This window comes from Telopea speciosissima, chromosome 3, assembly GCF_018873765.1.
Source record: "Telopea speciosissima isolate NSW1024214 ecotype Mountain lineage chromosome 3, Tspe_v1, whole genome shotgun sequence".
Lineage (NCBI taxonomy): Eukaryota > Viridiplantae > Streptophyta > Magnoliopsida > Proteales > Proteaceae > Telopea > Telopea speciosissima.
Window position 1 is genome coordinate 71198876 of NC_057918.1, and position 27608 is coordinate 71226483.

At 38.9% G+C, this 27608-nt stretch overlaps 1 protein-coding gene and 1 long non-coding RNA gene across 3 annotated transcripts in view; one reads left to right on the plus strand and one right to left on the minus strand.

The window, feature by feature from the left end:
- Nucleotides 1–26195, minus strand: part of LOC122654554 (GPI transamidase component PIG-S) — a 28196-nt gene extending 2001 nt beyond the window's left edge. Inside the window, exons 1-12 of one of the 2 annotated variants that reach the window (XM_043848683.1) lie at nt 25954–26193; nt 25147–25849; nt 23611–23695; nt 23408–23497; nt 20090–20163; nt 9789–9873; nt 9599–9688; nt 5220–5350; nt 2201–2282; nt 2054–2101; nt 892–964; nt 660–763 (exon numbers count right to left, since the gene is read on the minus strand). In XM_043848683.1, the coding sequence (XP_043704618.1) occupies nt 660–763; nt 892–964; nt 2054–2101; nt 2201–2282; nt 5220–5350; nt 9599–9688; nt 9789–9873; nt 20090–20163; nt 23408–23497; nt 23611–23695; nt 25147–25849; nt 25954–26143 (1755 nt within the window). In that variant the 5' untranslated portion in view covers nt 26144–26193. Of the gene's footprint in view, nt 1–659; nt 764–891; nt 965–2053; nt 2107–2200; nt 2283–5219; nt 5351–9598; nt 9689–9788; nt 9874–20089; nt 20164–23407; nt 23498–23610; nt 23696–25146; nt 25850–25953 lie in introns of those variants that run through there. The other variant, XR_006331929.1, reaches the window with a different exon arrangement.
- On the plus strand, nt 4837–10660 carry LOC122654556. The gene is made up of 3 exons (XR_006331931.1): nt 4837–4970; nt 8142–8144; nt 10650–10660. It is a non-coding gene; the product is annotated as an uncharacterized LOC122654556 (long non-coding RNA).
- Nucleotides 26196–27608: the final 1413 nt, after the last annotated feature.

Below are 27608 nucleotides of genomic sequence, written 5' to 3' on the forward strand. Positions count from 1 at the left end.
TAAAATCTCCATCACCATACAATGTGTACATTAAGCTGCATTTATATTTTAAAATTCCCATGCCAGACATACTTCTAACAAAGTAATTAGGCCAAAATTTACTCTTTTGAACAAATGAGTTGTTTTCGGCTCTCATTGTGGGAACCCCTCACACTATAGTTGGATAAGAATAAGTATCCCACACTATATAGAACCGTAGGCGTGCGCATTCCCATGAAAGAAATCACTCAACTAATATATAGTGTTGAATTCATATACTCCAGTGTAGCTAAATTGTGCGTTATTTACATTTATATGAATATTTTCAGAATATTGAAACTGTACTGGAAATTATTATTTTCGGCAAGAATTTGAGAACTAAATGAGTATGCTGGGAGTGCAATATGTGACAAAAATTTACATTCCCAATGCAAACAAGCATATCTCTGACCATTAAGAAGAATATGAGAGCATATGTTTCACCTTTATGGTTGCATAACCAGTATAAGCTTTTAGGTGGGATGATCCATCAATGGTGGTCCCACCTCTGCATCACACATCAAGATGCAATTGGTAGATTGCTCATTCTATGGTCTACCCAGAACTTACTTCAAATATTCAATAAGTTCATAAAGAAGAACATTTGGGCAGCACAAACTTGTCTTAGGTGCATAACTAACCGTGTAGATAGCAAAGAAATGCTCAAAAGAGTAGTAGCTGATAGACATGATAGATGGGTGGAAGAATGCATCCTCTGCCAGAGTCCTTGCTTGCCTCGAGGACACTAAACTCAGAAAAGAGAAGATATTAGCCATAGATTCACCTTGGCTTGACTGAGAAAAGTAGAATCAAAAGTGCAGTTTGAGCGACAGTAAAAATACAAATTCAAAGTCTTGTCAGCAAGAAAAGTACCAGCTGAAGCATCATAGATTCCAAGAGAGGAATTGCTTTGAGCCAAACCTGCTGCCTCAAGTGAATACTTGACCTGTCCAAGCAGACATCAACAGAATCAAAACACCACTAATTATTAGCGCTTGGGTGAAGTAGAAGCCTAAAAAATCTTCAAGTAAGGAAATTACAAATATAGTGTCAAATAAAGAGCAGAGCATCCATAACCAAGATCACAATTGGAATATCTCTATGAACAAAGTCCATAGCAAAATAACAAATCCAAAACTGGACAGCTATGACATTACTGGTCGAAGTTAGGTCATATAATTTAGATCCACAAAAATTTATCTAACTATAGGGAGAAGCCATTTCAATAATCACAATTGGAAGACAAGAAAAGGGGGGGGGTTTGGGATGGTAAAAATCCAAGAACGTTTCAATAGAAGGGGGAATATGGAGCATGGACCATGAGAAAAGGTGTTTGGGATTTTTAAGTGTGAAGGACACAAAGGTGCAAACTACACTGATAAAATACATTTTAAGGTGAAGACAGACAGCGACTCTCCCTCCCACCCTTTTTCAATCCATAGATGACTGATATTACAGTTTCAGTTACACTGGACATGTGGGGCACATGTAGAGGAATGGGGCTATTTAATGATCCAACCTAGATGATCGACTACAGCGACACCCGCCAACTCAGATGTTTATACTTCTACCTGTGCTATTATGTTTGAGGCAGGATAGATCCGAAAAGTCTCTAGCAGAGTTGTCAAGGTCTTGCTTAAGCCCGAAGGCCCTTCAGCATGGGTAATGCCTCCACTCACCTTGTTTTTTACAGCTTGGCCCTCACATTGGTTTCCAAGGCCTAACCTAACACCTTGGCCAGATTTTGACATAGACTGGCTCCATTTTTGGTTTAAATAAAAGAAACAAAAATGTATGGTGTATGCTCTATTGCAGCTTATGATATTTTAAGAGAGAGAGAGGGAGGGGGGGGGGGGGGGGGGAGTTAAATAAGGGGTTAAAAATTGGAAAAACAAATATAAGCAAGCCCTAAAACTGTGGTAATTGGAAAAAATGAATACTTGCTTTGCTGCATAGTTGTTTTACGCAGCAATAAATTTCATCAGAAATAGCTATATAGGTGGTCAATGCAAGAAAAATCGGATCTCCACCATACCTGTTTGCCAATTTCATCCATTATAATCATCCTCGGAAGCGATTGAACCTGCACTATTAATTCTTGTCATAGTAGAGAATCGGCCATGAAATGAGAATTTAAAGTTATTATTGCTTAATCCTAGAGGAGAAATTCTGAAGAACATACCAATCTGGATAGAGATCCAAGGGTTGTGGCACATGAGAGAAGATTAAAACATGTGTGGCGCCGCGACAACGCATCCAATTCCCTACAAAGTGAAAACCATTAAGAACACAGTAGAAGTAACTTCAAGCTGATATCACATGAACCCAGAACATATGACTCCTTCAACTTTCAGGACCTTAGAACAGAACAAATGTCAATGGATGAATAATATTACTATTGGAATAACCAAACCTTCTAACTAAAGTATTTCTCTTGCAAGCTTTAGTACACAATTAACTTAAAAATATTCATCACTGATCTTTGATGCACAAAAATATTGGCATCAACCAATTAAGGATATTAATAAGAAAATTTTCAATGGATTTCAATAGACTAAATACAGCTGTTGGTAAATGGCTTCCTTAGGGATAAGGCAGTCTTCTCTTCTTGTAGTTTGCAATTTAACAAACCCAAGCCTCCACTTCCTAAAAAAGGTTGCGCAAGGCCACTGCGGGGTTTAAACCAAGTCTCCACTTTCTTCATGTGATTAAAAGTTACAAAGAGTCATTTATAGGAATATAGAAATTAAAAAACAGTGTAAATAAGTCAGATTTGGTGATATGCAACTAAATGGTGATATAGATCCATAACTTGAACTCCTCTCCCAGCTTCTCTTTGAAGGGGAAAACTACAATTCAGTTGCACAAAACCATCTTAAGGCACCAAGCTTGATGCTACATTATGCTCTTCAAGCATAATTATTCTTGTAGCAAAAATGCAGTTTCCCATCATGGTTTTAGAGACTGGTACTGGCCAGGACTGATCAGCCAATCCCATGTCTGAATAATCCAATTACATACTGATCCCATGGTTCAAGGTCTCGGTTTTGGACCTGGTTTCGGCCAGGCAGAAAACTGAGTTGGGCCGAGATCTCGGCGAGTTGGTGCATTTTTTTGGGTTGAACTCGTTGCTTGGTTTCGGTGGTTTTTTTTACCTAATTAGGTCATGAAACTTGGTATACAACCTACTTTGGGCCATTTAAATATAATGACACTATCAGAGTTTGAAAAATCAAAGTCCAAATAGGAGTTTGACTTCGGAGCCTATGTTGGTAGGCTACGACATACAAGGTCTCTAATAGGCCCCTATTCTACAAATAATTTAGTAGTAGAAAACATACAATTAATGTAAAACAACTTAAATAAGCATTAGGAATTTAAAAATGTAAAATACTTCAATCTTCTCCAAATCACTTGAATCTTGTTGTAGATCGACGTTTCCACGAGTTTCTTGGAGTAATCTGGCGAACTTCCATCAAAGAATGGGAAGAGAGAGCAATTTTTGGAAGTACACAGTTTTTCCCACTGAGATGACTGAAACCTATCGAAATCTCGACTGATCTCGGTTGAGATAAGACCCTTTTATAACTGGGTTTGGTCTGGTTTTCGTCGAACTGAGATCTCGACCGAGACACAAAATTTTGATTGAGTCGATGTCTTTTTTTATTTCGTATAGGCCTCGTCTCGGATCTTCAAAAACAAGATATTACCGAGATCTCGGCGAGACCTCGTTCCATGAGATCCTGATTCGTGTTTCCTGAGACCAAACCATCCTGGTCTGATCTTTGAACCCTTAGTCTCTCCAACTTCTAAATCAGGAAACATGATGATACTGTGAATAAATATTTCAACTTATGCGATAAAATGAGAAAAAAGGGCTGTTTCTTGGTGCAGAGGTAAAAGCTTGGGTTGCCAGCATGAAGACACACAGTCAAGTCCAAGGGCAGCCACTTTGTACATAAAGAGCCAAAGGTAAGGACTGACAACAATCACCCCTCCTTGATGCAGATAATCACAGATGGCTTATTTAATTATTTTTGTGAAAATAAGCCTTGGGTTGGGTTCTATGCATGTTAGGCCTTTGGTCTAATGGGTTTTCTTTGTAATAGGACACTATAATGGGACTAATATATGGGTAGAAGGTAGGAATACGAGAATTACTTCATTAGTGTAGTTAGAGTCCCCGTTTGGGTCAGTTTCTTTTATAATTTCAGTTTCCTTGTCAGTTTATGTTACCATCAATTAAGGATTGGTTTAGGCCTTTCCTTTTTTTTATTTTGAGTATGTTTTCGAGTCTTCTATTTAAGTTTGTAAGGGGCTATACCCTTGGACACGAATTTGAGTAATGAATTTGGCTTGTTGCCTTTGGTTATGTGGTGATTCAGAAAGTTCCCTGGTGGTGATGCTAGGAACTCTTGGTGGTGATTCCAATGTTGGGTATTGGTGGTTATTGCAGCCCCACAGATAAAGTGGTGATTCCTGATCATATCTTTTGTATCTTCTCTATTTTAGTTTTAGTTTCAAAAACCCAAAAAGAAATCCTATCTCCCATCGAATTCTAGTTTCCTACTTCAACTTGAATTTCTCCAAATCTCTTGTTTTAAAATTGATTTCTAAATTCTGATTTCAGTTCTCTATTCTGCTATTAGTTCTGAATCTTGTGACGGTTTCAAAACCTGAACTTTTCAATTAGAATTTGAAATCCTAAAATCCTAGATTTCTGATTCTGTTTCTATATTCTGTTATTGTTCAATCAGTTATTAGAGACTTAGTTGATCTCTGTTTAGAGCCCCAATGCAGTTGTTGAGTTTGTCCTGTCCCAAGTAGAATTACTCCACAAGTGTGAATTTGACCATCAGATTTTGATCACACTTTGAGAGATCTTCTACACTAAAATCAGACCCTTTGACTTGATTATTGGCCAAATCAGACCTACTGGTATTCTGTTATTAGTTTTCTTCTCAAATCAGATTTGTAGTTTTTTCGTGTAATCCTGTTGCAAACTGATCTCCCACTGGATTTCACTGGTTCAGGATTAGCACTGCATTACAGGGACCACAAAGGAGGACTAGTGTCACGTTACGGCCTTTTAAGTGATAGAATGAGAAAAGAACAGGTTGTAAATGCAGTACAAGTAAATTAATTTTGTTTTCATCTGTTTCTCCTTTCTATGCTTTACTTCAAATGAATGGATTTCTTACCATTCTGTGAAGCCTCTTTGACTGGCCAAAACATTGGTGATGCCTGAACCAGCAAACTGAACACTACCTGAGTTAAGACCAAAAAGTTGACGAATCTGTCCCATAAAAATCTCGGATACTGCATGAAGATCCTGTTTCAGAATTTGCACTCATTAATCTTAAGAAATGAAGAAAAAACTCATCTGTAACAGTAGGATATTATGGTATTATTTTTTTCTTTTTCATTTCCTGTCCAGAAAGAACATAAGGAAATGAAGAAAACTAATATCTCCACAATTAGCCAAATTGATAATGAGCAAACCCAATAAATTTGAATTGTAAATAACATGTTGAGACATTGCTCCTTCAAAACAAGGTCTCACAGACATAGAGATTCTGGTAGGATAGAATAACATATTGAGGCATAGCTTCTTCAAAAAGGTCTCAGACTTATGAAGACTCTGTTAGGATAGAAGTACAGTAAGCTGGGATGCGGATCCAGGGTCCAAAAACCCTACTCGGATCGCTTATGGGCCCACCCAATTAACATAAGTCCAAATAATAGAAGGGAAATGGCAATCTTGTAATAACCAGAATTTCTTAAGGGTTAAATTGGTAGGTAAAGAAGATAGGACCTAAGAGGAATTAGATTTATAGTGCAAGGACATACTTGGAAGCAACATTAAGGTAAGGGACAAGATAGAATTATTGGAGAAGAGAGGGAGAATTATGGAAAGTGAGTAAATAAAATAAAAGCACAAAAGGAATTGTGGGGAAGGACTTTGTCTTCAACCTTGGAAAAGAGTTGCAGACCCAACGGAAGCTCAAAGTAGAGAGCTCGTTCGATACTTCTTTGCTTCAGATTTTAATGGGAGGTAGACCATGGACAGCCTTCTTGAATGCAACTGAAGTTCATCTAAAACAGTGAGCGACGAGAGGAAATTTACCCTCTGAAGTCAGAACTGGGTGATAGAGCAGAGATCAGATCTGATCTCAGGTTGAATGCTCCACTACAGGGGAAGGTTTGGGGCCAATATTCCAGACTGTGGGTCGCCCTAAGGGTAGATACCACTACAGTACTACACCAAATTTGGGACAGAAAGGTTTAGGGATGACAGAGATGGATCAATCTCTATCAATCTTGCTGGTTCGGTAGTAGCAGAAAATAACATAAAAGAAAGAAGAAATAACAGAATACCAGGAATAAAAAGGGGAGAGAAGAAGTAAAGAAGAGATTTCAGAGGAGGGGAGAGAGAGGTCACACGACCATTACTATGTACCAACCAGCACCATAAACAACTCAATCAAATTTCATTCTCAAATTTACTTCTATTGTTGGGTAACACATCTATTTATAAAACCCAGAAAATAAAGACTCCTAATTTCTTCCTAAAACTTAGACTTATAAAAATAGAAACTAAATAAAGCTCAAATTGGAAATTTCCCTAATAGCTACCCAAAATAAAAGCTTACATATATTTCCCCAATAAAATAAATCCTAAATATCCTACTGAATCAAAACAAGGCTGGGACCCGGTTCATCTTGGTTTGGGTTCTCAAACGGGTACGGCCCGGCCCATGGAACAGCTCCTGCATCAGCTGGGAAAGAAAAAGAGATATACAATGTACTGCACTAGAACCTTCTTTTTTTTTAGATAATGTGCTAGCACCTTATCAAAATGTTATTGCTTCCCTCCCACTAATAAATCTTAATGAATTCCTATTTTACTGTTTTTAGTGAGCCAAGCAACTACAACAACTACAACAACAACAACAAACTCAGCCTTATTCCAACTTAATAGGGTCGACTATATGAATTCAAACCTAACAAAGTAGGGAAAACAGAGTTCTAACCAAAAAAGGGAAAGAAAAGATGGGAAAAGAGGGATGGGGAAAGAGATTAGAAAAAGACAAATGAACAGCAGGAAATAAATAGAAAAATGAAAGATGAAAGATAGTAAGAGGAAAGAGGCACAGCCCAGCACGTTAGGAGAAACTCAGCTAAATGGGGTTTGCAACATGGATCCTTGCCCTCCAATAGGCTCTGTCCGAGGTCATACTTGGTACAAGACCTAGGCTATGCATGTCCTTCCTCACCACTTCGCATATGGTCATTTTAGGTCTGCCTCGAGCTCTTTAGCTCCTTCAATTGGAATCATATCACTCCTCCTTACTAGAGCGTCCCTAGGCCTCCGATGAATATGACCATACCACCTTAAACGACTCACTCGGAGCAACTCCCAAGTCCGCTCTTATACGTCCTCATCTCTGCTACACAAAGCTTATCAATATGACGCTTTTTAACTGCCCAACATTCTGCCCCATACATCATGGCCGGTCGTACAACAGTCTTATAAAATTTTCCTTTAAGCTTTAAAGGAATATGTCGGTCGCACAACTCTCCGGACGCACCTCTCCATTTCAACCATCCCACTTTAATTCTCTGTGAAACATCATCCTCTATGTCACCTTCTAATCTTGTTTTTAGTGAACCAAGATTTACTATAAAATCTATTCATGGTAAGTTGCAAACTACTATTTAAATAGTAGGTAGCAGGTACAGTTTTTACCATTTTTGATAAGTTTCTGTTTTGAGTCATGTTGGGAGTTTAGTCCTAGTAGTATAAGTCTGTTGGCTTCTTTTCCTTCTCCAAGTTGTATCAGGATGGGTCATTAGGAGTCATTATTAGCAAATCAAAGTCCAAGAAGGAAATTCAGGGTTTTTGGGGTTTGGACAGGAAAACTTTAGTATTGTTGACATCGAACAAGAAATTAATCACTTCATCCTTCTAAGGACATCTGATTGGCCCTGTTCCCATTTCTCAAAAATCCACAAATATTTTTCTGTTTTCAGATACACCACCAGAAGGCAATAAGGTATGCTGTCAACATGAGCCCAGGTAATCCATCCTTATTTAAACAAGTGCATAGCGCACTTGGTAGCTTGTGGTGCGTAAAGCCCATTGCTACCAGGAGTTCTTGGGTTCAAGCCTCCTGGCTCACATCTTCCCTCCCCCTTTACCTATAAAAAAAAAAATGCTCCATCCATGGAAACAAAGTCGCCCCTGTTGCAGATACTTCACTGGACTGGTTTGACCCATTGGGATTCCTAGACCACAAGGAACAGATTCCAAAACAGGTTGTTGGTTCAGTAGGATATTTAGGGATATTATGTAATCTTTTATTTTGGGCTAACTATTAGATTATGTAGGAGTTGTTTCAAGTTTCCTTGTTTTGGTACAATTTCTTTTATTTATATATGCTTGTAACCTTATGGAAGGCCGGCCTTGGTGCAACGGTAAAGGTTGCTCCATTGTGAGCAAGAGGTCACGGATTCAAGTCTGGAAACAGTCTCTTTGCGAAAGCAGAGGTAAGGCTGCATACATTATGACCCTCCCCAGACCCCGCAGTGGTGGGAGCCTTGTGCACTGGGTACGCCCTTTTTTTGTAACCTTACGATGGATGGTGATGAATCTTGGAAAGAAATTTTGATTGGGTTGCTGCCAAGAGCTGGCCGTGGGTTTCTCTCTCTCCCCCCCCCCCCTTTTTTCTCACTCTTCTTGGTTCGATTGCTGGTTTCCCTTTCCTCACCCATTGATCCTGTACTCTTCTCTTTCCAGAACTTCTACTTATTTACAGTTTTGCCACTGAACTCCTGGTTTGAGCTATCTAGTATTCTTGTGGGCAGAATATGGTGCGGGATGTTGGGCAGTTAAGATGCATCATATAGATAAACTCAGTGTAGCGAAGATGAAGATGTTGAGATGGATGAGTGACAAATCAAGAAGCATAAGTAAGGAATGATCATATTAAAGCTGACTTGGGAGTAGCTCTGATACATGATAAGCTACGATGTTTGAGGTCGCAAAACTGCATAACTATGTTCAACGGAGGCCTTTGGATGCTCCAGTACAGAGGAGTGATTTGATTCAAATTGAAGGAACTAAAAAGCCAGAGGCAAACCTAAAATGACCCTAGGAAAAGTGGTGAGGAAAGACATGCATAGCTTAGGCCTTGTATCAAGTATGACCTCGAATAGAGCTGATTGGAGGGCAAGGATCCATGTAGTCGACCCCATTTAGCTGGGATAAGGCTGAGTTGCTGTTTGTGGGCCCATAGTGATCCCAAAACAGGGTTTCGAGACCCAGGAGTGTAACATCCCCCTCACCAGGATAGAGAAAAAGATGAAAGCATAAATAGATTTATTTCAGTCATTAATCAATAAATTTGCAACATTTTGAAGGAGTCTTATGTAACTATACAAGTATGACCAAAGATCTATTCTGAAAGAATACTATACAACTAAGAGAATGAACTATAAGCTTTCAACTTTGAACCTAGCCAATGTTTTCATAAATAGATAATATAGTGGGGTGATGGCTGATGGACAGATTTCTAACCTGTGAAGACAATGTATGCACAGTAGGAGGTTTACTTTTTGAATCCCTTAAACAGCTCGGGGAGTTCCAGATGATAACACCTCCCCACATCTACAGCACGTTGTGGTTAAAGCTTAGTCATACGAAGGCATCCCCATAATACTGAGATATTACAACAGGTTGTATAGATGTTCGGTATGGAAAAACTCACTGGAGATATAAATCCATTGGTCATTGACATCTCTCCATTTGGAAGGCGTAACAGAAGAGGGCACTCCTTTGCAGATGGTATGTATCTGGTGACATACAGAAAAATAATGTTACATACCATCAATTAAAATTGATAGTGGTAATTGCCAATGATACATTTCAAAATGTGCATTGGATCTTAAAATATAAACATAAGTAATTTTTTTTTAAGCAGGATGAGAAATAAACAAATTCCTTCCAAACAGGTGGGGTATAAGGATCCATCAAGGGAGGCAATGAGCTAGGTACATAATCACGCATCAAAATTTCAGAAAGAGCAGACCAGGTCATAAACAACCCCAATGGGTAGGGTTACAGCTTAGTGATTTGAATTCAGATGAGCTTATCCCAAATCAACATGCATTGTCGTCACAGGTTGTACCATAATGAGTGCATGCACAATTCAATGTCCCTGAATCATACATGGAAAAATAAAAAAATCATTTATGAGGAAATGACAGCTTTGAGGACCAAAGAAACCAGTTATAATGATATCCTTTTTCCTTTCCAGGAAAAGCCTAGTTAAGAGGTTCACACCAAGATGTGCTACCTGCAGAGGGATGCCATAAAAACAAATAGAACACTAACTGCTTATGTTCATTCAATAAGCAGCTAGGTTTGTTCTGTTAACAGAACAAGGCATAAATTCTTACATAGAAAAAAAATTTAGAGAAGGAAGCTGCGGTGGAAGCCCAAATGGGAACAGGAGCTCCAGCATGTGAGCAACTTAACATGAGGGTTGTTTCAGCTCAATGAACTAGTAATATGGATCATGGAGATTAGAAGTATTTACCTACCCTTCTTTAAAAATGTTTAAAGGAAGATTAATTTGCTACAAAAAAAAAGTGTAATCCTGAGCTATTTGACTAATATGGTCAAGAGTGGCAACCCAGAAATTCCCTAGTCAGATAGAATCAGTGATCCATATAAAGGAAATCTCATCACTGCAAGGTGTAAGCTTCAAAGCATGCAGTAATAGGGCAGCGCATCAGTTGCATCCTTGGTAACACAATGCGATTAGGAAAAGAGCACATTGGAATCTACCTCACCAATAACAACATAGCCTTACCCAACTAAATGCGGTCAGCTACATGGATCCTTGCTCTCCAATCAGCTCTATTTGAAGTCATGCATGATATAAGTCCTAAGTTATGCATGTCTTTTCTCACCACTTCTCCTATGGTTATGCCCCCGACTCTTTTAGTTCCTTCAATCTGAATCAAATCACTTTTCTGTACTGCAGCATCCCAAGGCCTCCGTTGTACATGGCCATGCCACCTCAAACGACTTTCTCATAGCTTATCATGTGTCGGAGCTACTCTCAAATCATCTCTAATATGGTCATTCCTTACTTTATCCATCCTAGTTTCGCTACACATCCATCTCAACATCCTCATCTCCGCTACACTAAGTTTATTTATTTGACGCTTCTTAACTGCCCAACATTTCACACCATACATTGTAGCAAATCATATGACAGCCCGAAGAAATTTTCCTATAAGCTTTAAAGGAATACGCCGATCACCTTTTGAGAAACTTCTCGATTCGGAGAATGCCTTTGGGAATGCTTGGAACTTGCATCATCACCTGGAATTCTCTGAATCAACAACCTTTCCAAGGAGGAAAAAGACCTTTGCTTGCACGTGGAGAGAAGAGTCCGATATCCACTGGTCGAGGACTTTCTTTTAGCTACCGGCCCAAACAAAAGAGATTAGCCTGAACCTATGTGCCTATGGCTTCGTTTCCCAAGAAATTCGTGCAGCGGAAGATTCTGAAATTGAGACTTTCTTTTATAAACCATTCATCTTCTCTTAAACGAAGGTATTTGTACTTGGATGGCGGCTCAGAATCAGCCTCATGAAAACAATTCCCTGAGGCACTGTCAAGCAGTGAAAACGTGCAAGAGCGCCCCCCGTAATGAAAAAGGATGCACGTTAGTGCTTCTTACCTAACCAAGCAAGGGATGAACCCAAAGGAGAGTTAGGCACACGCCAAAACAAGCAAGCAAGGGATGAGACCCTACTCGAGTAAGCTGATCGTAGAGCACCGTTGCGCTAATGCGCAGCAAGAAAACAGATGTGCACTCAAAGGTAGGGCATTTCCCATTTTTATAGAAACTTCTGTACCAGAAAGAATGGAATCTCCAATTATAGCCCCTCTGGGATGTAAAACATAACTCTTCTCACCATCCCCATAGCGCTCCATCGGAAATTCTCTCTGCCCTTTGTACTCCAGCTTGGTAGTTTCCACCGCCTGTCCAGAGTTGAGCCTTGGGATTTGATGGCGGACTTGAAAAGCCACCAACAAATGCTTTACGCCCACCTTTTTTTGCCTAGTGTTCATGACGCGCTACAGAACCTCAACCGTGCCAGGGGACCAAGCAGGGCATAGCTAGCGGCATAGGAGCCGGCTCGGTGTCAACGGATTCGTGCCGTACTGGAGTGATCCAACATGTGGCTCCGCACGTTCCGGATTGGTGAATAAGCAAACAGAGGCAACAAGCAAGTCCTTTCACCCCTATTTGAGTAAGCTGATCGTAGAGCACTCTCTCCCAGTGGTCGAGCTAATCTACGAGCACTCTCTCTCGATGGTCGAGCTGATCGTAGAGCACCGTTTCCTCGACTCTAACACTCCAAACGGGTCTCTCCACTTCATCCATCCTATTTTAATTCGATGAGCAACATCATCCTCTATAGTCTATATCACTTTCTTTATTTATGATTGAGCCCAGATACCTAAAATAATCTCTCTGTGGAATCTCCCTCTCATCAATTTTCACCACCTCATTAACCGTCCTAGTGTAACTAAAGTTACCATATACTCTGTCTTTGTTCTACTTATCTTAAAACCTTTTGATTCCCAGGTTGATCTCCACAACTCCAACTTGACGTTAATCCATGCTTTTGTCTCATCCACCAAAATAATATCATCAACAAAAAGCATACACCAAGGAACCTCATCTTGAATGTATCTGGTTAAATTGTCCATGATAAGCGCAAACAAGTAAGGGTTGAAGGCTAATCCTTGCTGTAACCATGGTATAAAATCTCGCGAAATATCGGCGATATATCGCGATATTTCGTGAATCTCGACATGACCGAGATACGAAACAAGGTCGAAATAAAAAAGTACAATAACTCGATATATCGAGATATTTCGACGATATATCGTGGAACTCACGATATATCGCGAGATATCACGATATATCGCGAGATATTGTAAAGTGACAATAGTGTCACATTCAAAATCCTTATAAATTTCATATTTCGCAGCTCTTGGTCGATATTTCGACGAGAGCCGCTAAAATGAAATTTTTCTCTTCTTCCTCCCTTCCAAGCCTCATTGAAGCTCCTTGTCCGGAAGACGTCGGAGGGTCATCTAAGCTCATCATCCAAGCCTAATTTCATTATTTAAGGTAAATTATATTTCTCTAAAACTATTTTTTTAAAAAACTTTGTACAAATGTTGTTGGATGTTGATGATATTAATATATGTTAGACACCGGAGGCCGATCTCTGACCTCACGGTGTCGAAATTTTTTCCCATATGTATTTTTTTATTTTTTTCTGGTTTTAAAAATTCATTTTCCTACAACTAAAATAGGAAATAATTAGGGGTAATATGACTTAGATGGTAATGAATTAAATATATGTTAGACACCAATGGCCGATCTACGGCTTCACGTGTCGGATTTATTTTTCTGCTCTTAAATAATTCTTTTAATTTTCGAAAATTAAGAAAAATATATAAAAAATTAAAAAACAGAAATAAATAAGGAAAAATATGAGTTTTAAGTTTAAAAATAATGAAAAATATGAAAGTTATTTCTATATGTTTTGAGATGCATTACATGTATATTATGTTTACTAATTCATAGTTTTGTTGTGTTAGGTCAATACTTATATTAACATTATATATAAAAATTGGTTTTAATTTTGTGAAAAATATAAGGGTTAGGGGAAAAATATTAAATAACTATACAAGCGTATTAGTAATCTAAAAGTGTCAATTGAAGTGCATCTACATTAAGTTTTTTAATTATTTGTGTTACTTACATTGCATAAACAAGTATCATTATGGCGGATCGTGATAGACAACGTGCTGAGGGCAAGCAAAAGGTGGGGAAAGTAGTCAACAAAGGGGCGGACGGAACAAAGAGAACAGAGGGAACAAGAGAGACCAACCAGCCAGATAGGGGTGACATTGCATGGTTACATGGTACTCCCATTGATGGGGATAAGAGAAAATCTATATGTAATTATTGTCACATGCAATTTATGGGAGGTGGGTCAGTGAGACTTAAACAACATCGACTGGAGGATCTAAAGATGTTGTAGGTTGCCATATGGTCCCCTCTGAAGTAGCCAGGAGATTGGTGATAGTTTGAGGGGAAGAAAGAAGAGGAAGGCGACAAGCAAAGGATAAGAGAACAACTTGAGGATACGGTGAGGAGTTCGATGGGAGGAGGAAGACGATACAATGATGATGATGATGACTCCTCCTCCTCACGATGATGACATTGCGTGCATGATGACATACAAACAAGCAGAGGAGGCTAGGGATTTTAGGCGGACTGTTTCAAGGAGTAGAGGAAGTTTTCAAGATGATCAGCAGAGACAAAGAGTAGGGGGTAGTGGAGGAGTCGTCTCGAGGTCCTAAAACTTTGAATCCTTTTAAAAGATCACAAAGTGTGAGGGCAACCCCAACACCTCTACCAAGACCGAGTACCACCATCAACATCGATCCTAAATTGCATAAGAAGAAAGGAAGCAATCAACCCGTAATCAAAGGAGCATGGAAGGGGATGAAGGGATTGGTTAAAGAATCAATAGCTAAGTGGATGCTATACCATACCATCCCAAAGAACACCGCACAAGGCCCCCATTATGATACCATGATAGATACCATTGCAGAGGCTGGCCCAGGATTCAAGGGCCCCACCCCATATGAGGTAATGAATGTTTATCTACCTCAACAAAAGAGTGAGATTGATGAGTACATTAGTGAGATGAAGAATATGTGGGAGACATATGGGGTGACTATAATGGCGAGATGGATGGATGGGCCTCTAAGAAAGTCCATCATCAATTTCATGATTTATTGTGATGGGAGGACAGTGTTCCTCAAATCTGTGGATGCATCCAAAGAGATAAAGGATGCAAAATATATTTACTGATTGTTAAAGGAAGTAGTGGAAAAAGATGTGGGTATTGAGAATGTTGTCCAGATTGTAACGACAATGGAAGTAACTTAGTGGCGGTGAGAAGATGATGAACAATAATAAGTACCGGCTCTTCGGACTCCTTGTGCAGCCCATTGCATTGACTTAATGCTAAAAGATATGGGAAAGTTAAAGTTGGTGAAGACGTGGTTGAAAGTGCAAGACAAGTCACCAACTTTGTATACAACCACTCCTATGCACTCAATCTATTGAGGGAAAAATGTGGGGGTGACTTGGTTAGGCCTGGCATCACAAGATTTGCCACCAACTACATTGCCCTCAAAAGCATTGAGACAAAGAAGGCCGGGCTGAGAAGCATGTTTGCTTCTGAGGAGTGGTTTCAATGGAAGGGTTCCAAGACTGCAAATGGGAGGGAAGCACAAACAACGATGTCATCTGAGGACTTCTGGACCAAACTAAGCAAAGTGGTGAAAGTTTTAGAGCCAGTAATTCAAGTTCTACATGTTGCTGACTCCGCTCTGAAGGGCCCAACCATGCCAGTCCTATATGCTGCAATAGACTTGATGAAAGATAGTGTCTATAGTGTGGGTCCTCATGAGCAAACACTTCTTAGATATCATAAATGCTCATTGGGAGAATCAACTTATGCATCCACCGCATAAGGCTGGTGAGTAAATTTGTTTTATGTTTACTAATTCATAGTATTATTATTTACTAATTACCTATGCATTTGACAATACCTCTATTCTATATGTCATATTTCAAGATACTACTTCAACCCTAAGTATCAATATAACAATAGGCTTGGGTTGGAAACTCAACTTATTGATGTGAAACAAGTAGTGAAGAAGTTGGAGCCGATGGTGCGCTACAAGCAATTTGCAACAATGAAGTGAGTTCATTTGGAAACTCAACTTATTGATGCTTTCAAATAAGTAGTGAAGAAGTACTTACTAATTTTCCACATGGGTATAGATCAAGGTATTTAGGGATGCATTGGGAAGTTTTGGAACCGAGGTCGCGATACAAGGCGAGCACGTGGTGATCTTGGTAATTCTTTTAAGTTTTAAATTACATATGTATTGAAATTTGAAAGTTGAAAGTTGAAACAACATTTGACACATGTCTTTTTGTTGTAAACTTGTAATGCAATTGAATGGTGGGTGTTGTATGGGGAATCGGTGAAAACTTAAGAAGAATAGCAATTAAAGTCCTCGCCTCAAACATGTTCTCGCATCCTGGTTGTGAGAGGAACCGGAGTACCTTTGCACTCATCCACTCCAAGAGGCGCAATGATTGGGGTCTCAACGTTATCCGACATGGTGTATGTGCATCACTACAACTCGAGGCTGAAATCGCAACACATACGCATGGGACATGAGGGGATGAGGGGCACCATTGATCTAGCCGACATCTTTCAAGTCGACTCGACATGAGGACCCTATTGTGGATTGGGTGAGGATAGAGGTGAGCCAGTGTTGGATGAGGAGGAGGTAGGCCCGACCCCATGATAGCTTCGAGATTGGTCGATGTGGGACGAGTATATGGCGACGAGGGTCGATACATGCGAGGAAGCCTCACCCATACCATTCCAGCCCACGGGTGCAATGTTGCGATGATGAAGTGGTCTAAGTCCTCGAATGATGATGATGGTGATGATGGTGATCTTGGTGGTGGTGATGGTGATCTTTGGTGGTGGTGATGTTGGTGGTGGTGATCTTTGGTGAAGAATATGACGGCATGCGAGGCGTTATGTGGTAGGCCAGGAGGCCCGGATTCGGCGCTGTAGACCCGCTCCGATTCACTGGAGAGACACAGTTTGATCATGCCACACGAGATACGGACCACGAGCACGTGCCCCGCACCCCCCTCGAGAGGCCCCTACATACATACAACAGAAGCGTAGGGTCGACAAACACTGATTGCAACCGATCAAATGGACATTGATAACCTATCTAGCTCTGTTGGTGGTTTGAGTATGGGTGATAGGGAGGGAGGACCGATTGGACATTGGCGTGCCCCATCTTTTGACGCACATGCCACTCCATTGGCATCGGATTATGGTGCATCACAACCTTACGGTGGATATGGATATGGATCATCATCATATGGCGGTTTAGTGGGGTAGGGGACTATGACTACAGTCCCAGTCCCAGGGGACATCTTGGATCATCTTTTGTAGATAACATCTTTGCATACCCTAGCGGACCTAGATACCAACCTCACCCGCCATACATGCACCAATGCCATCGCCTCTTTTGGCGCCAACATCATATCCGCGGTGGATCATCTTCTTCACGCGATTGGATCGATTGGTAACCCTAGTTTATATCCTAGGATAGGTTACCTACTGATCGTTGATGATTCCATTTACGTGACACTTGTGGATGACTACACTCGTTTCTTCTCCGATTCTATACCGTGGTCCACATATGTCATTCAAACAGAGCAATGGACGTCGACTCGGCGAGGCATGAGTGGGATTGATCCAGGGAGGCACAAAGAACTACTATTAGCAGTTTAGCACTTGTAATTTGTAACTTAAGTTGTGATTTCATTAATCTATGTGTATTTAACTATTTATACATTAAGGTCGGCGACCGTATGTCAATCAAGGGTGCAAGCCCAAAACACCAATTTGAATTCACATTTTTACAATTTTATGGTTTAAATGTGTTTATTAAGCTTAAATAAGGCTGTCCATGAAGTTTCAGGCCTAAATATGGCCAAATACCCCCGAGATGGACCCCGAAATATTGCGAGAAAAAATGCAATATTTCGGGAATATTTCGCGATATCTCGGATATTTCGGATATCTCGGTAGGCCCGAGATACCGATATATCGCGAGATATAGTACTATGGCTGTAACCCAACTGTAATTGGGAATTCACTACCTTGACTCCCTATAGGACTTACACTAGTCACCACACCATCATAAAGGGCGTACTCAGTGCACGAGGCTCCCGCCACTGCAGGGTTTGGGGAGGGTCATAATGTACACACCTTACCCCCACGTCGCGACAATGGAGCAACCTTCCCGTTGCGCCAAGGTCCACCCCATCATACATATCTTTAATAATACCCATGTATTTACTTGAAACCCTTCTCTTCTCAAGCATATGCATTATGCCAAATTAACTCTCTAGGGACTCTGTCGTATGCTTTTTCCAGGTCAATTAAAACCATATGGAGATCCTTCTTGCCCTCTCTCAATCTTTCCATTAGTCTTGCAAGTAAGAAAATAGCTACCATTGTGGATCTTCCTAGCATAAAACCAAATTGGTACTCCGAAATAGTAGTTTCTTTCTCAAATGGGTTTCAATAACCCTTTAGAAAGATAAAGATCAACTGATCAGATTGCCAATGGATTTTCTTACACCAAGAATAGAATCTTGAAAGATCTTCAGCATAATTAGAATGTCGATGTGCATAGTTTAATCTGATAAGCTCAAACATTTAATACCTTTTTCCCAGTAATTATGATGTCTCCCTTCTTAATTACTCCCGTTTCTTTTATTTTTCTTCTTCAAGGTACATTAGAGTGAACTGGAACCCAGCTTCTAAATTTTGAGGATTCACTTTCTGTTCATGGTCGCAAGGGATTTATAGTGCATGCTAAGCCTTTCTTGAAACCAAGCTCAAAGCTTCCCCTTCTCCAAGTACAATAGTGTACAGAAACCACTATTCAAAGGAATTAATGGTAGTGTGTGGATTCTATGGTACAAGTGATGTTCAAGTATACTTCTAGAGGTTTCTGCTATCAGGAGTAGGAGACAGACAATATATCAGCAAATCTTCTTCCTCCCTAGAAAAATATACAAAGAAAAAAAAGTTCTGACAAGGCCTAGAGAAATCTTTTTGGTCAAGTTCAGATCCCTGGCATGTTAACTGAAAGTTTGGAGCAAAAATTATTTTCTGCGTCTTTGAGGCTTGAAAGGCTTGGATGATTGAATTTCCATGCTGTATAAGAACACAACTTCCGTAGCCTGGATTGGGGTTGTGATAGCAGCCATTTCCCTTGAGCCAATTGAGATAGTAAAGTGAACCTATTTCTCCTTAGTTTCTTAGAAGATAGAAGAGAGGAGCAGAAAAGACAGGAGTAATAAACAGAATAAAAAAAAAATGGGGAGAAAAACAAAACTCACCACAAATAAGAATCCAAATCAACCAATTGAACTCAAAACCCCTAACATAAAAGAGAACAAAGTTTAATACCCAATTGCAGAGCCATACAGAGAAGAGTGCAATTTAGAAAGTCAAAATAAAGCCAGCACTTCAACATCAATGATGCCTTTCAAATCTATAACTAGAAGCACTATGATTGAAATGATTAGAGGAAAGGAAACAGAATAATAAGGTAGAAAAAGGTTAAAAAATGACAAGACTACTTCTGGCAAAAGAAAGAAATACAAATATTCCCAACCCACTAGAGGGTATTATTTCTTCCAGTCAGAATTGTCAAAAGCGCAGAAACATGACCCACTTAACTGAGGAAAGGAAAAGCGGAAACTGAATGGAAGTTATAGAACTGGTACTGTTGGTATGCTTGTATATGTTGTTGCACAATTTACATTCTTCAGAGAAGTCTATTTTTCTACTTGTTATTATGCTGGAAGAAAGGAAGTGATACACTACGTTCTTGTTATCTAGGAGCCTAACCTACAAGAGAGTTTTCATGCAAAAGAAAAGAAATCCTCCATTGTTGCTCTTCGATGATGATCCTATCAAGAATGCAAACCCGGTCAGAGGAAGTTGAGATTAAGTAACAAATATAGCCATTCCAGAGAAAAACTACCCAAAATGATAAGCAAGAGTGAAAATTGAGGTTGCCCAAACTCTACAGTTCACATATGCTTTAGTATCACAGCTCCTGGAGTGGAGTACATTTTTTGCCTTTGTTGCACATTGCAAAATACATGAACATTTAAGAAGAAAGACATATTTTTTAACCTTAAAGAGCCACCTGGCGATTTGATAAATTCAATAACACATTTTAACTTGCAATAGCGGGGATTCTAACAATGGAAAAATACTTAAATAAAAAAAACTTGAGATACAAGATAATGAGTGAAAAATATACACCACAAATTGCAGAACTTTTGACCGCCCACCAGCAGCTATTGAAGTATCCAAGTGCCATTCATTTGAATTTACCTATTAAATTCCTCAAATAGTGTTAGTATGAGCACATCCAAAACGTTTCAAGAAGGAATAGCGAAAGAACTAGAATTCAAGGAAAAACAGATATAAGGTGATGATATAATTTATGGGTCAAGAAGCATGCCATCACAGAGACATATAGCAGTACCACATTCAGGTGATATTAAAGCAAGCCACCCACAAGGAAAAGATTAGCTCATTTAATGTCCTTAGTATCACAAAGAGAGGTCTCACAAATAAAGTTGCAGAAGAGGAGCTTTTGAGGTGCTTTAAGAAATATATCCCAACTAAGGATCATCAACTTTATGTGACACGATAAAAGTTAAAATATGATGTCTTAAGATTATCTTAAAAGAGTTACCTAGCTAGATGGTTCTTCCTTTTCAATTTATTGAACTTTTTCTTGATTTACATATAAAAAAAATCTTCTTGATTTTATCAGGAAGACTTCACAGAGCATAGTCAAAGCCAAAAAACAGTGGAAGAAGATCAAGTCAAAGGGAGAATTGACCAGCATAAAACAAGCAAAATATAAAAATCAACATAAACATTATAAGAAACACTAGTGATCCTAAACGCCAACATGAAGTAAACCTAAATTGCACATGCAAAAAGGATAATGCAGAAAAAGGTTTCTAACAGACTCTGCAGGTTCCAGAGTTCCACAAGTTGCTCTTTATGGATAGGTCATATGGGTATTTTCGACAAATGGTAGAAATTTTGCTTTATGGAAAGCTTAAGAAACAAATAGAGAAATAGAATTTCATGCGAGAATATAACGTAGACAGATGCTTTATTCATTGGGTATTGGAGTTTCTAATTATCAGTGTAATGACCATAAATATGATATTTGTGAAGCTCAAGAAGTTGAAGAAATGAAGGCAAATGCAAAAACCACCTGAAGTTTGAAGTAACCCCTTGTTGGACCATTAAACTTAATTTTGCTTCAAATAAATTTGGACTTTGAAGTTCTTCTAACTAATTTGTTTGCAATGGTAGCTAACTCGAATTTACATGGTGAATCGATAACAGGGGTTTTATTCTTAAATATTTGTAGAAACAAGATCAATGATGGACCTTGGTGCAACGGTAAGGTTGCTCCATTGTGAGTTGTGACCAAGTGGTCACGGGTTCGAGTCTCTGGAAACAGCCTCTCCACGAAACGGGGGTAAAGCTGCGTACATTATGACCCTCCCCAGACCCTACAGTGGCGGGAGCCTTGTGCACTGGGTAGTGGGTACGCCCTTTTCTTTAACAAGATCAATGATGGTAGATTTGGGTATTGGAAAAACACAATGCAGTACAAGCATATCTTGGTATGATCATTGAAAAGTACAATAAAAACTTCGGCATATAAAATAACGGGTAAAACTCTTCAGAAGGGTAGCTTTGACAAGCTTATCAAGGTGACCCAAATATCTACCATGTGGCAGATCAGATTGCCCCAAATTGTGTGGAAAGGCATAGACCCCATGGTCCCCTGCTTTTATGTAAAATTTCAGCACAGACAGAGTTTGCCAAGTGACAAAATAGAGCTTCGAAAATTCAGAACTATGGAAGATTGCACTGTAGGGTTCGGAGTACTGTAGGCTGTGCATGGATATCCATGGGGATGCATGTTAATACAAAGGAGGGTATTTGATTGAGTTATGCTATGAAATTTGACACGTGGCTAATCCGGACCATATACTATTTATTCAACGGTCAGAAATGCTACAACCCTGGTTAAAAATTTCACGATGTATTGCCGATATATCGGCATATTTCGGAAATCTCGACACTACCAAGACGAGATGGGCTTCCGAAATGAAAAATGTTCAAATTTCGGTATATTACTTAAACAATGTGTATTTAACAATTTATACATCAGGGTCCAACCATATACTGTCAATCAAGGGTGCAAACCCAACACACCACTTTGAGTTCATTTGTTTGCAATATGAAGGTTTAAATGTGTTTATTTGGCTTAAATAAGGGTGTACATGAAGTATCAGGCCTTAATATGGCCAAACACCCACCGAGATAGAGTGCCAAAATATGGCAGAAACAATACCATATTTCGCCGAAATTTCAGAAATTTTGACCAGCCCGAAATGGCGAGACGAAACAAAATTTCGAACTATGTGTGTATTTAACTATTTATACATCAGGATCCATCCGTATACTGTCAATTAAGGGTGCAAACAGAAAACACCACTTTGAGTTTATTTTTTTGCAATATGAAGGTTTAAATGTGTTTATTTAGCTTAAATAAGGGTGTACATGAAGTATTAGGCCTTTATATGGCCAAAAACCCACCAAGATGGAGTGCCAAATTATGACAGAAAAAATACCATATTTCGCCGAAATTTCAGAATATTCCGGAAATTTCGACCAGCCCGAAATGGCGAGAAGAGACGAAATTTCAAACTATGGCTACAACATCATTCCATGTAGCACAATGAGGATCAACCACTGGACACGAGAATGAGTTCTTCTCCCCTATATAAAACATGTATATTTCTATACATTATTTATATTGATTTTTAAATAGAAATAGAGTTAAAATGAAAAAAAAAAAAAAAAAAGAATTTGAAATAAAAAGACGAGTTTGTGAACAATATGGCCTAACCTTAAATATATATATATACACACTAAGGAATGAAATATGCAAAATTTTCTGAATCTTTGGAAAATACAGAATTCCATATGTACTCAAAAATGTGGTGTGGATGCAAATAATATGGCAAAAGCATTTAAATTTACTGACTTGTGCAGGCTCAGAGAGGTAGAGAAACACGTGGACACACACATGTGCTAGAGAGAGAGAGAGAGAGAGTTGCATTGTGTAAATACACAGATTGAGAAGTAAACCTCCAATATGTGGAGGAGAGCACATCATAACCAGTTACGGATATTTCGACAATTCTCAAAAGACATACTATTGAACCCAAAAAGATGATACTGGAAAGATAGTTGCACTGGTATCTAAACACGGACAGTGGTCTAAAACTCTACTATGCACACCAACAACTTCTCCTAGTATTTCCCCACTTTTAAAGAATAACTCCTAAAAGAGGAGTTAAAAAGTGCTCCAAAACATAGTTCCGGTATAACTGATCATCCATTTATAAAACCTAATTATATGAGGAGAGATGGAGTAAAATCCAGGATTGTAACTGAACACCAACTCCCCCCCCCCCCAAAAAAAAAAATGCAAGGTAGCAGTGGATTACATAAACAAGTATACGAAACATACAAAGAAGGGGAGGTCTTTGGTTGTACAGATGTAGCTGGCCAACTTCTCATCCCACTGAGCAAATGAGGACTTTGGAGTGTGATATAAAACCTGTCCACAGGAAAGAACAATTTAACAAAAGCTTCACATTGCAGAAAATATAAGCAAATCTGAAGAACTCGACCAAATACCAAGTACAGGAATAAGGTAAGATTATCTATTACCTGACTTTCCACACTTATTTTTGCAATAGGAGCCAACGCCTCCACCACAGGTGCCAACATAATCTCATCTATACTTTGAAAATCCCTGTAGGTATATTGAAAAAAAAAATTGGCAAAGAAGAAACAGAAAATAACACTGAGTATTTAAATGTTCTATCAGGTCTTTAATAATTTTAAATATGGATCAGATCTAACCACCAAGATAAAAAGTAGGATTTACTGCAAATACCCAAAGCTCTGAATAGAGTTGACTGGGTGAAACAGGATTCCTGTAACAGTCCCATTAGGTGAGACTGATTTAGTTGAGCTGAGATGAATACTCAAAGCTTCCAGTAGAGTGAATTCTTCCCAATATTCTTACAAGCATCCTTTCTTAAACCTAAATGTTAAGCAAGACAAATTGCCTGAAAATATCTTAACCTTTTGTTTTCTTTATTTCTTTTTTTCCCACAGGGGTAATGTGTTTAGACATCATTCTCTCAGCATCTAAGATTTAATATGTCAAGAGAGAACCATTTGAGTTTTGAGATATCATCATAATTACTCATCACAATATCCATGACTTATCTTTTATGTTAATCTGTTCCTCCACAGTTGATTGCAGGGGAGCAGATAGAAACCCACCAGGATGAGGCAAAGACATTCATGCAAAATGTGAGCCTTCTTTGAAAGGTACCTTTTTTCTGGGTACCAAGGACTGTTGAATATGGCACATCTTTAGTTTGCCAAAGAAGTTGGTTTCGTCCCATGCCAACCTGCAACCCATCCTTCTAACGTAATTTTCGGGACTCTTCGTTTTTAAAATTAAATTAAGATATGAAATAAAAATATTGTATTAAGTTGTTGCTTGTCATGAGATCTTTTCTTATTAGAAAATCCACATCATATATCACTTTCATTCCCCCCCCCCCCCCACCAAAAAAAAACTCCTAAAATCTCTTCCCCTTTGCACATACCTTCTTCCCATCAATACTAAATCCTTATTAAAAAACCTCTCTGCCTTCCCACCACATCTAAAGAACAGCTTTACTTTCTTTTCTATCTATCCTGAATCTCCAAATCTCAATCAATGATCCTACTTTCTATCTATCCTAAATTGCTCCTCAAATCTCTCTTTCTCCTTCCTCTTTCCTCTCTAGTTGCAAGCACTATTCGGATATCTCTTTCTTTCTCTACTAGTTTGGTCTATCTTATGAGATTGCCCTGAGCATGGTAATGATGAAAGCTGGAAAACATGGAATTTTAGGATTGATGTTATATGAAAGAGCTTTTGATAGTCTAAAGCTACCTAACTTCAGAAATAAAATTACAGAGAGAAGACAAAAAGAAGCAAGTTGTATACTCTTCACAAAGCAACGTTTTGGGTTTCATATAATAAATTTTCCCTACAACGAAATACATCCAAGTTGTAATGTAAAAAGGTTTCATATCATAAATTTTCCCTACAAAGAAATACATCCAAATTGTAATGTCAAAAAGTTTCTAGCAGACAGTTTTTTTTTTTTAATACTGAATGAGATAATCAAACCTTCTCACCAGTCATAAATCCAATCATGTGGATCAGCATTCAAAAGGCTAAAGGACAGAACAACCCTTCCATCAGCACCAACCGGCATGAATTCTGGTTGAATGGACCCATCTTTCTTCCCACCATTAATAAAGAACTTGACGAAAATATCCGTGATCATTGACACTGCTTCAATCTCCTCGACTTTACCTAGTACCCAAGCATGTCGATGTTTCCCCACCACAACTCTAGCCTCTTCATCTCTATTTATCATCACAACAGTATAAACCTTTCCACCAGTATCCGCACAGTCCATGTTACCCCGCAAAGCGGAATCCAGAAGTTCATCAACAACATCATCGTCCTTTAAATTAGCGCCAAAAGCAGAAAAATCAATCTCCCCACAAGGCCATAAACACCCATTTCCAGCATTTCGATTACGAATGCAATCTTTACCCGACTCCATAGTTACTGAAACAGTATAATTATTTCCACAACTGCCACAAACTGGATCACTACCCGTCAACTTCGTTATTCGTTCTAAAATCAGAATTTCAAGTTTTTCTGCTCGAGAGTCACTAATTTTCTCGCCGTCAGAACTTACGAACACTGCCTGGAAGCGGCAAGGAAGAACTACTGGGTTCGACTCAATTCTGTTTAATAAGGAATCAATGGCACGAAAGGGGAGAGGTGCTCGATATATCTCGACAGATTTCAGCAAAAATGGCAACCCTACAAAGAAAGAATATACGAGATCATCAAACCATAGTTTTGAACACTAGAAAAGAGAAATCAAAGAACCGTAGTAAATCAGATAGAGAAGAGTAAAGTGATACCTAAGAAGAAGGAGAAGAGGACTGATAGGATCAAAATCAGACGCTTGATTCCTGGTTTCGTTCTTCGCATCTTGTTCGGATCGAATTCCGCAACTGGATCTCTTCTTGAAGATTCGTATAATTGGGGTTCATTTTCAGGAACGCCGGCGTTACCCGTTTCAGCACGTGGAATTTCTGGGGTTTCTGCCATTGCCGTAGCTTCTTCGAGATACTGAGCTTCCGCTGTGAGCCTGAGAGGTGAGAAGGAGAGTTCATAACGAACGAGTTACTTTGATTGGTCGTGTTGGGTCATTTCGGTTCGACCAGAATCTTTTCCGGTTCAAGTTTGCAATCCGGTACCGGAATTATGTTTGGAAGCCAAGAAAAATAACTCAACAAAAATTTGAATTTGAGGGGAGGGAGAGAGACACATAAAGCAATTATTGTGTCAGTTTTTATATTACATTTTCTCTTTTCTTTTCTCACCTAGGTAATGTTAAGTGGTGCTTCTAGATGTGCAATGTGACACACTGGATTGAACCTTAGTTAGTAAGTTCGGGAACGGCAATTGAACAGGAACAGATACGTACAGCAATTAAACGGACTAGACGGCAGTAATACTTTTAAAAAATCCAGCGTAATAAAACACATATGGCAATAATACGATACACATTTAATACGTGTTTAATACAGCCACTCTATAAGCAAAAATACGGGCATATATTCACTATGTAACAGACATTCACCACCTAATAAACAAAATAATAGCATATACACAATGATTTTAGTGTGTGGTTCTTATAGGATCTTTAACCAAAATCAGAAACGATCGTCGTATCTCCAAGATAATTGAAGCATTGGGGAACCAGAATTTTCTATCAGTCTCTGTTTTCAACTTGTGTTACTTCCACTAATTTCAGCCTTAATCAGAGAGCTAAGCTTAAATCTTCAGATTAACATTCAATGTACTTTAAAAAAAAAAAAAAACAAATCGAACCAATGCAAGTACACCTTTATTCTGGGTTAAAGTGGGTGGTTCTTTTAGAATCTTTGTCCTGTAGCATAGCTTAGCAGGGTTATTTGTTCTATATAAATCTTCAAATCAGCAATTGCCATTTCCAAATCTCTAAAGCAATGGTGCTTGATTTGAGTATAATTGATTAAAAATTAGTCAAAACACTCAGGCCACCACCACCACCTATTCCCATTACTTAGGCTTCAAATACTTCCAAAACGGAAAGCTATTTTAAGATTGAAGAACTTATTGGGTCTGAAATGATGATCAGAACTTGGGTTCTTTCATTAATTCACATCTGGGTTTCGAATTGAAAAATACAAAAGATGTTATATTGACTAACACAACAATGGAACCAAGAGAAAAAAGAGGGGGGTTGACGAGTAAAGAAATAAGAAGCGGCAGAAAGAAATGGTCACATGAGACAAACAAAAAAATCATAAAGGGCATAACATTCAATAATGCTATTTACATTCACAGAAGATAGTATAACTTACAGGAGCGAGAGGAGGAGAAAGGGGCAAAGAATGGAAGAGGAACAGAGCTTGTCCGCCACTCCACCGCTGCAATTAACCTTGAACGGAGACGGAGAATAGGAAGGGAGCAGGGGCTAGGGTGTATTGAACTTTATATGAATTCTCGCCGGCCGCCGTTGAACGGA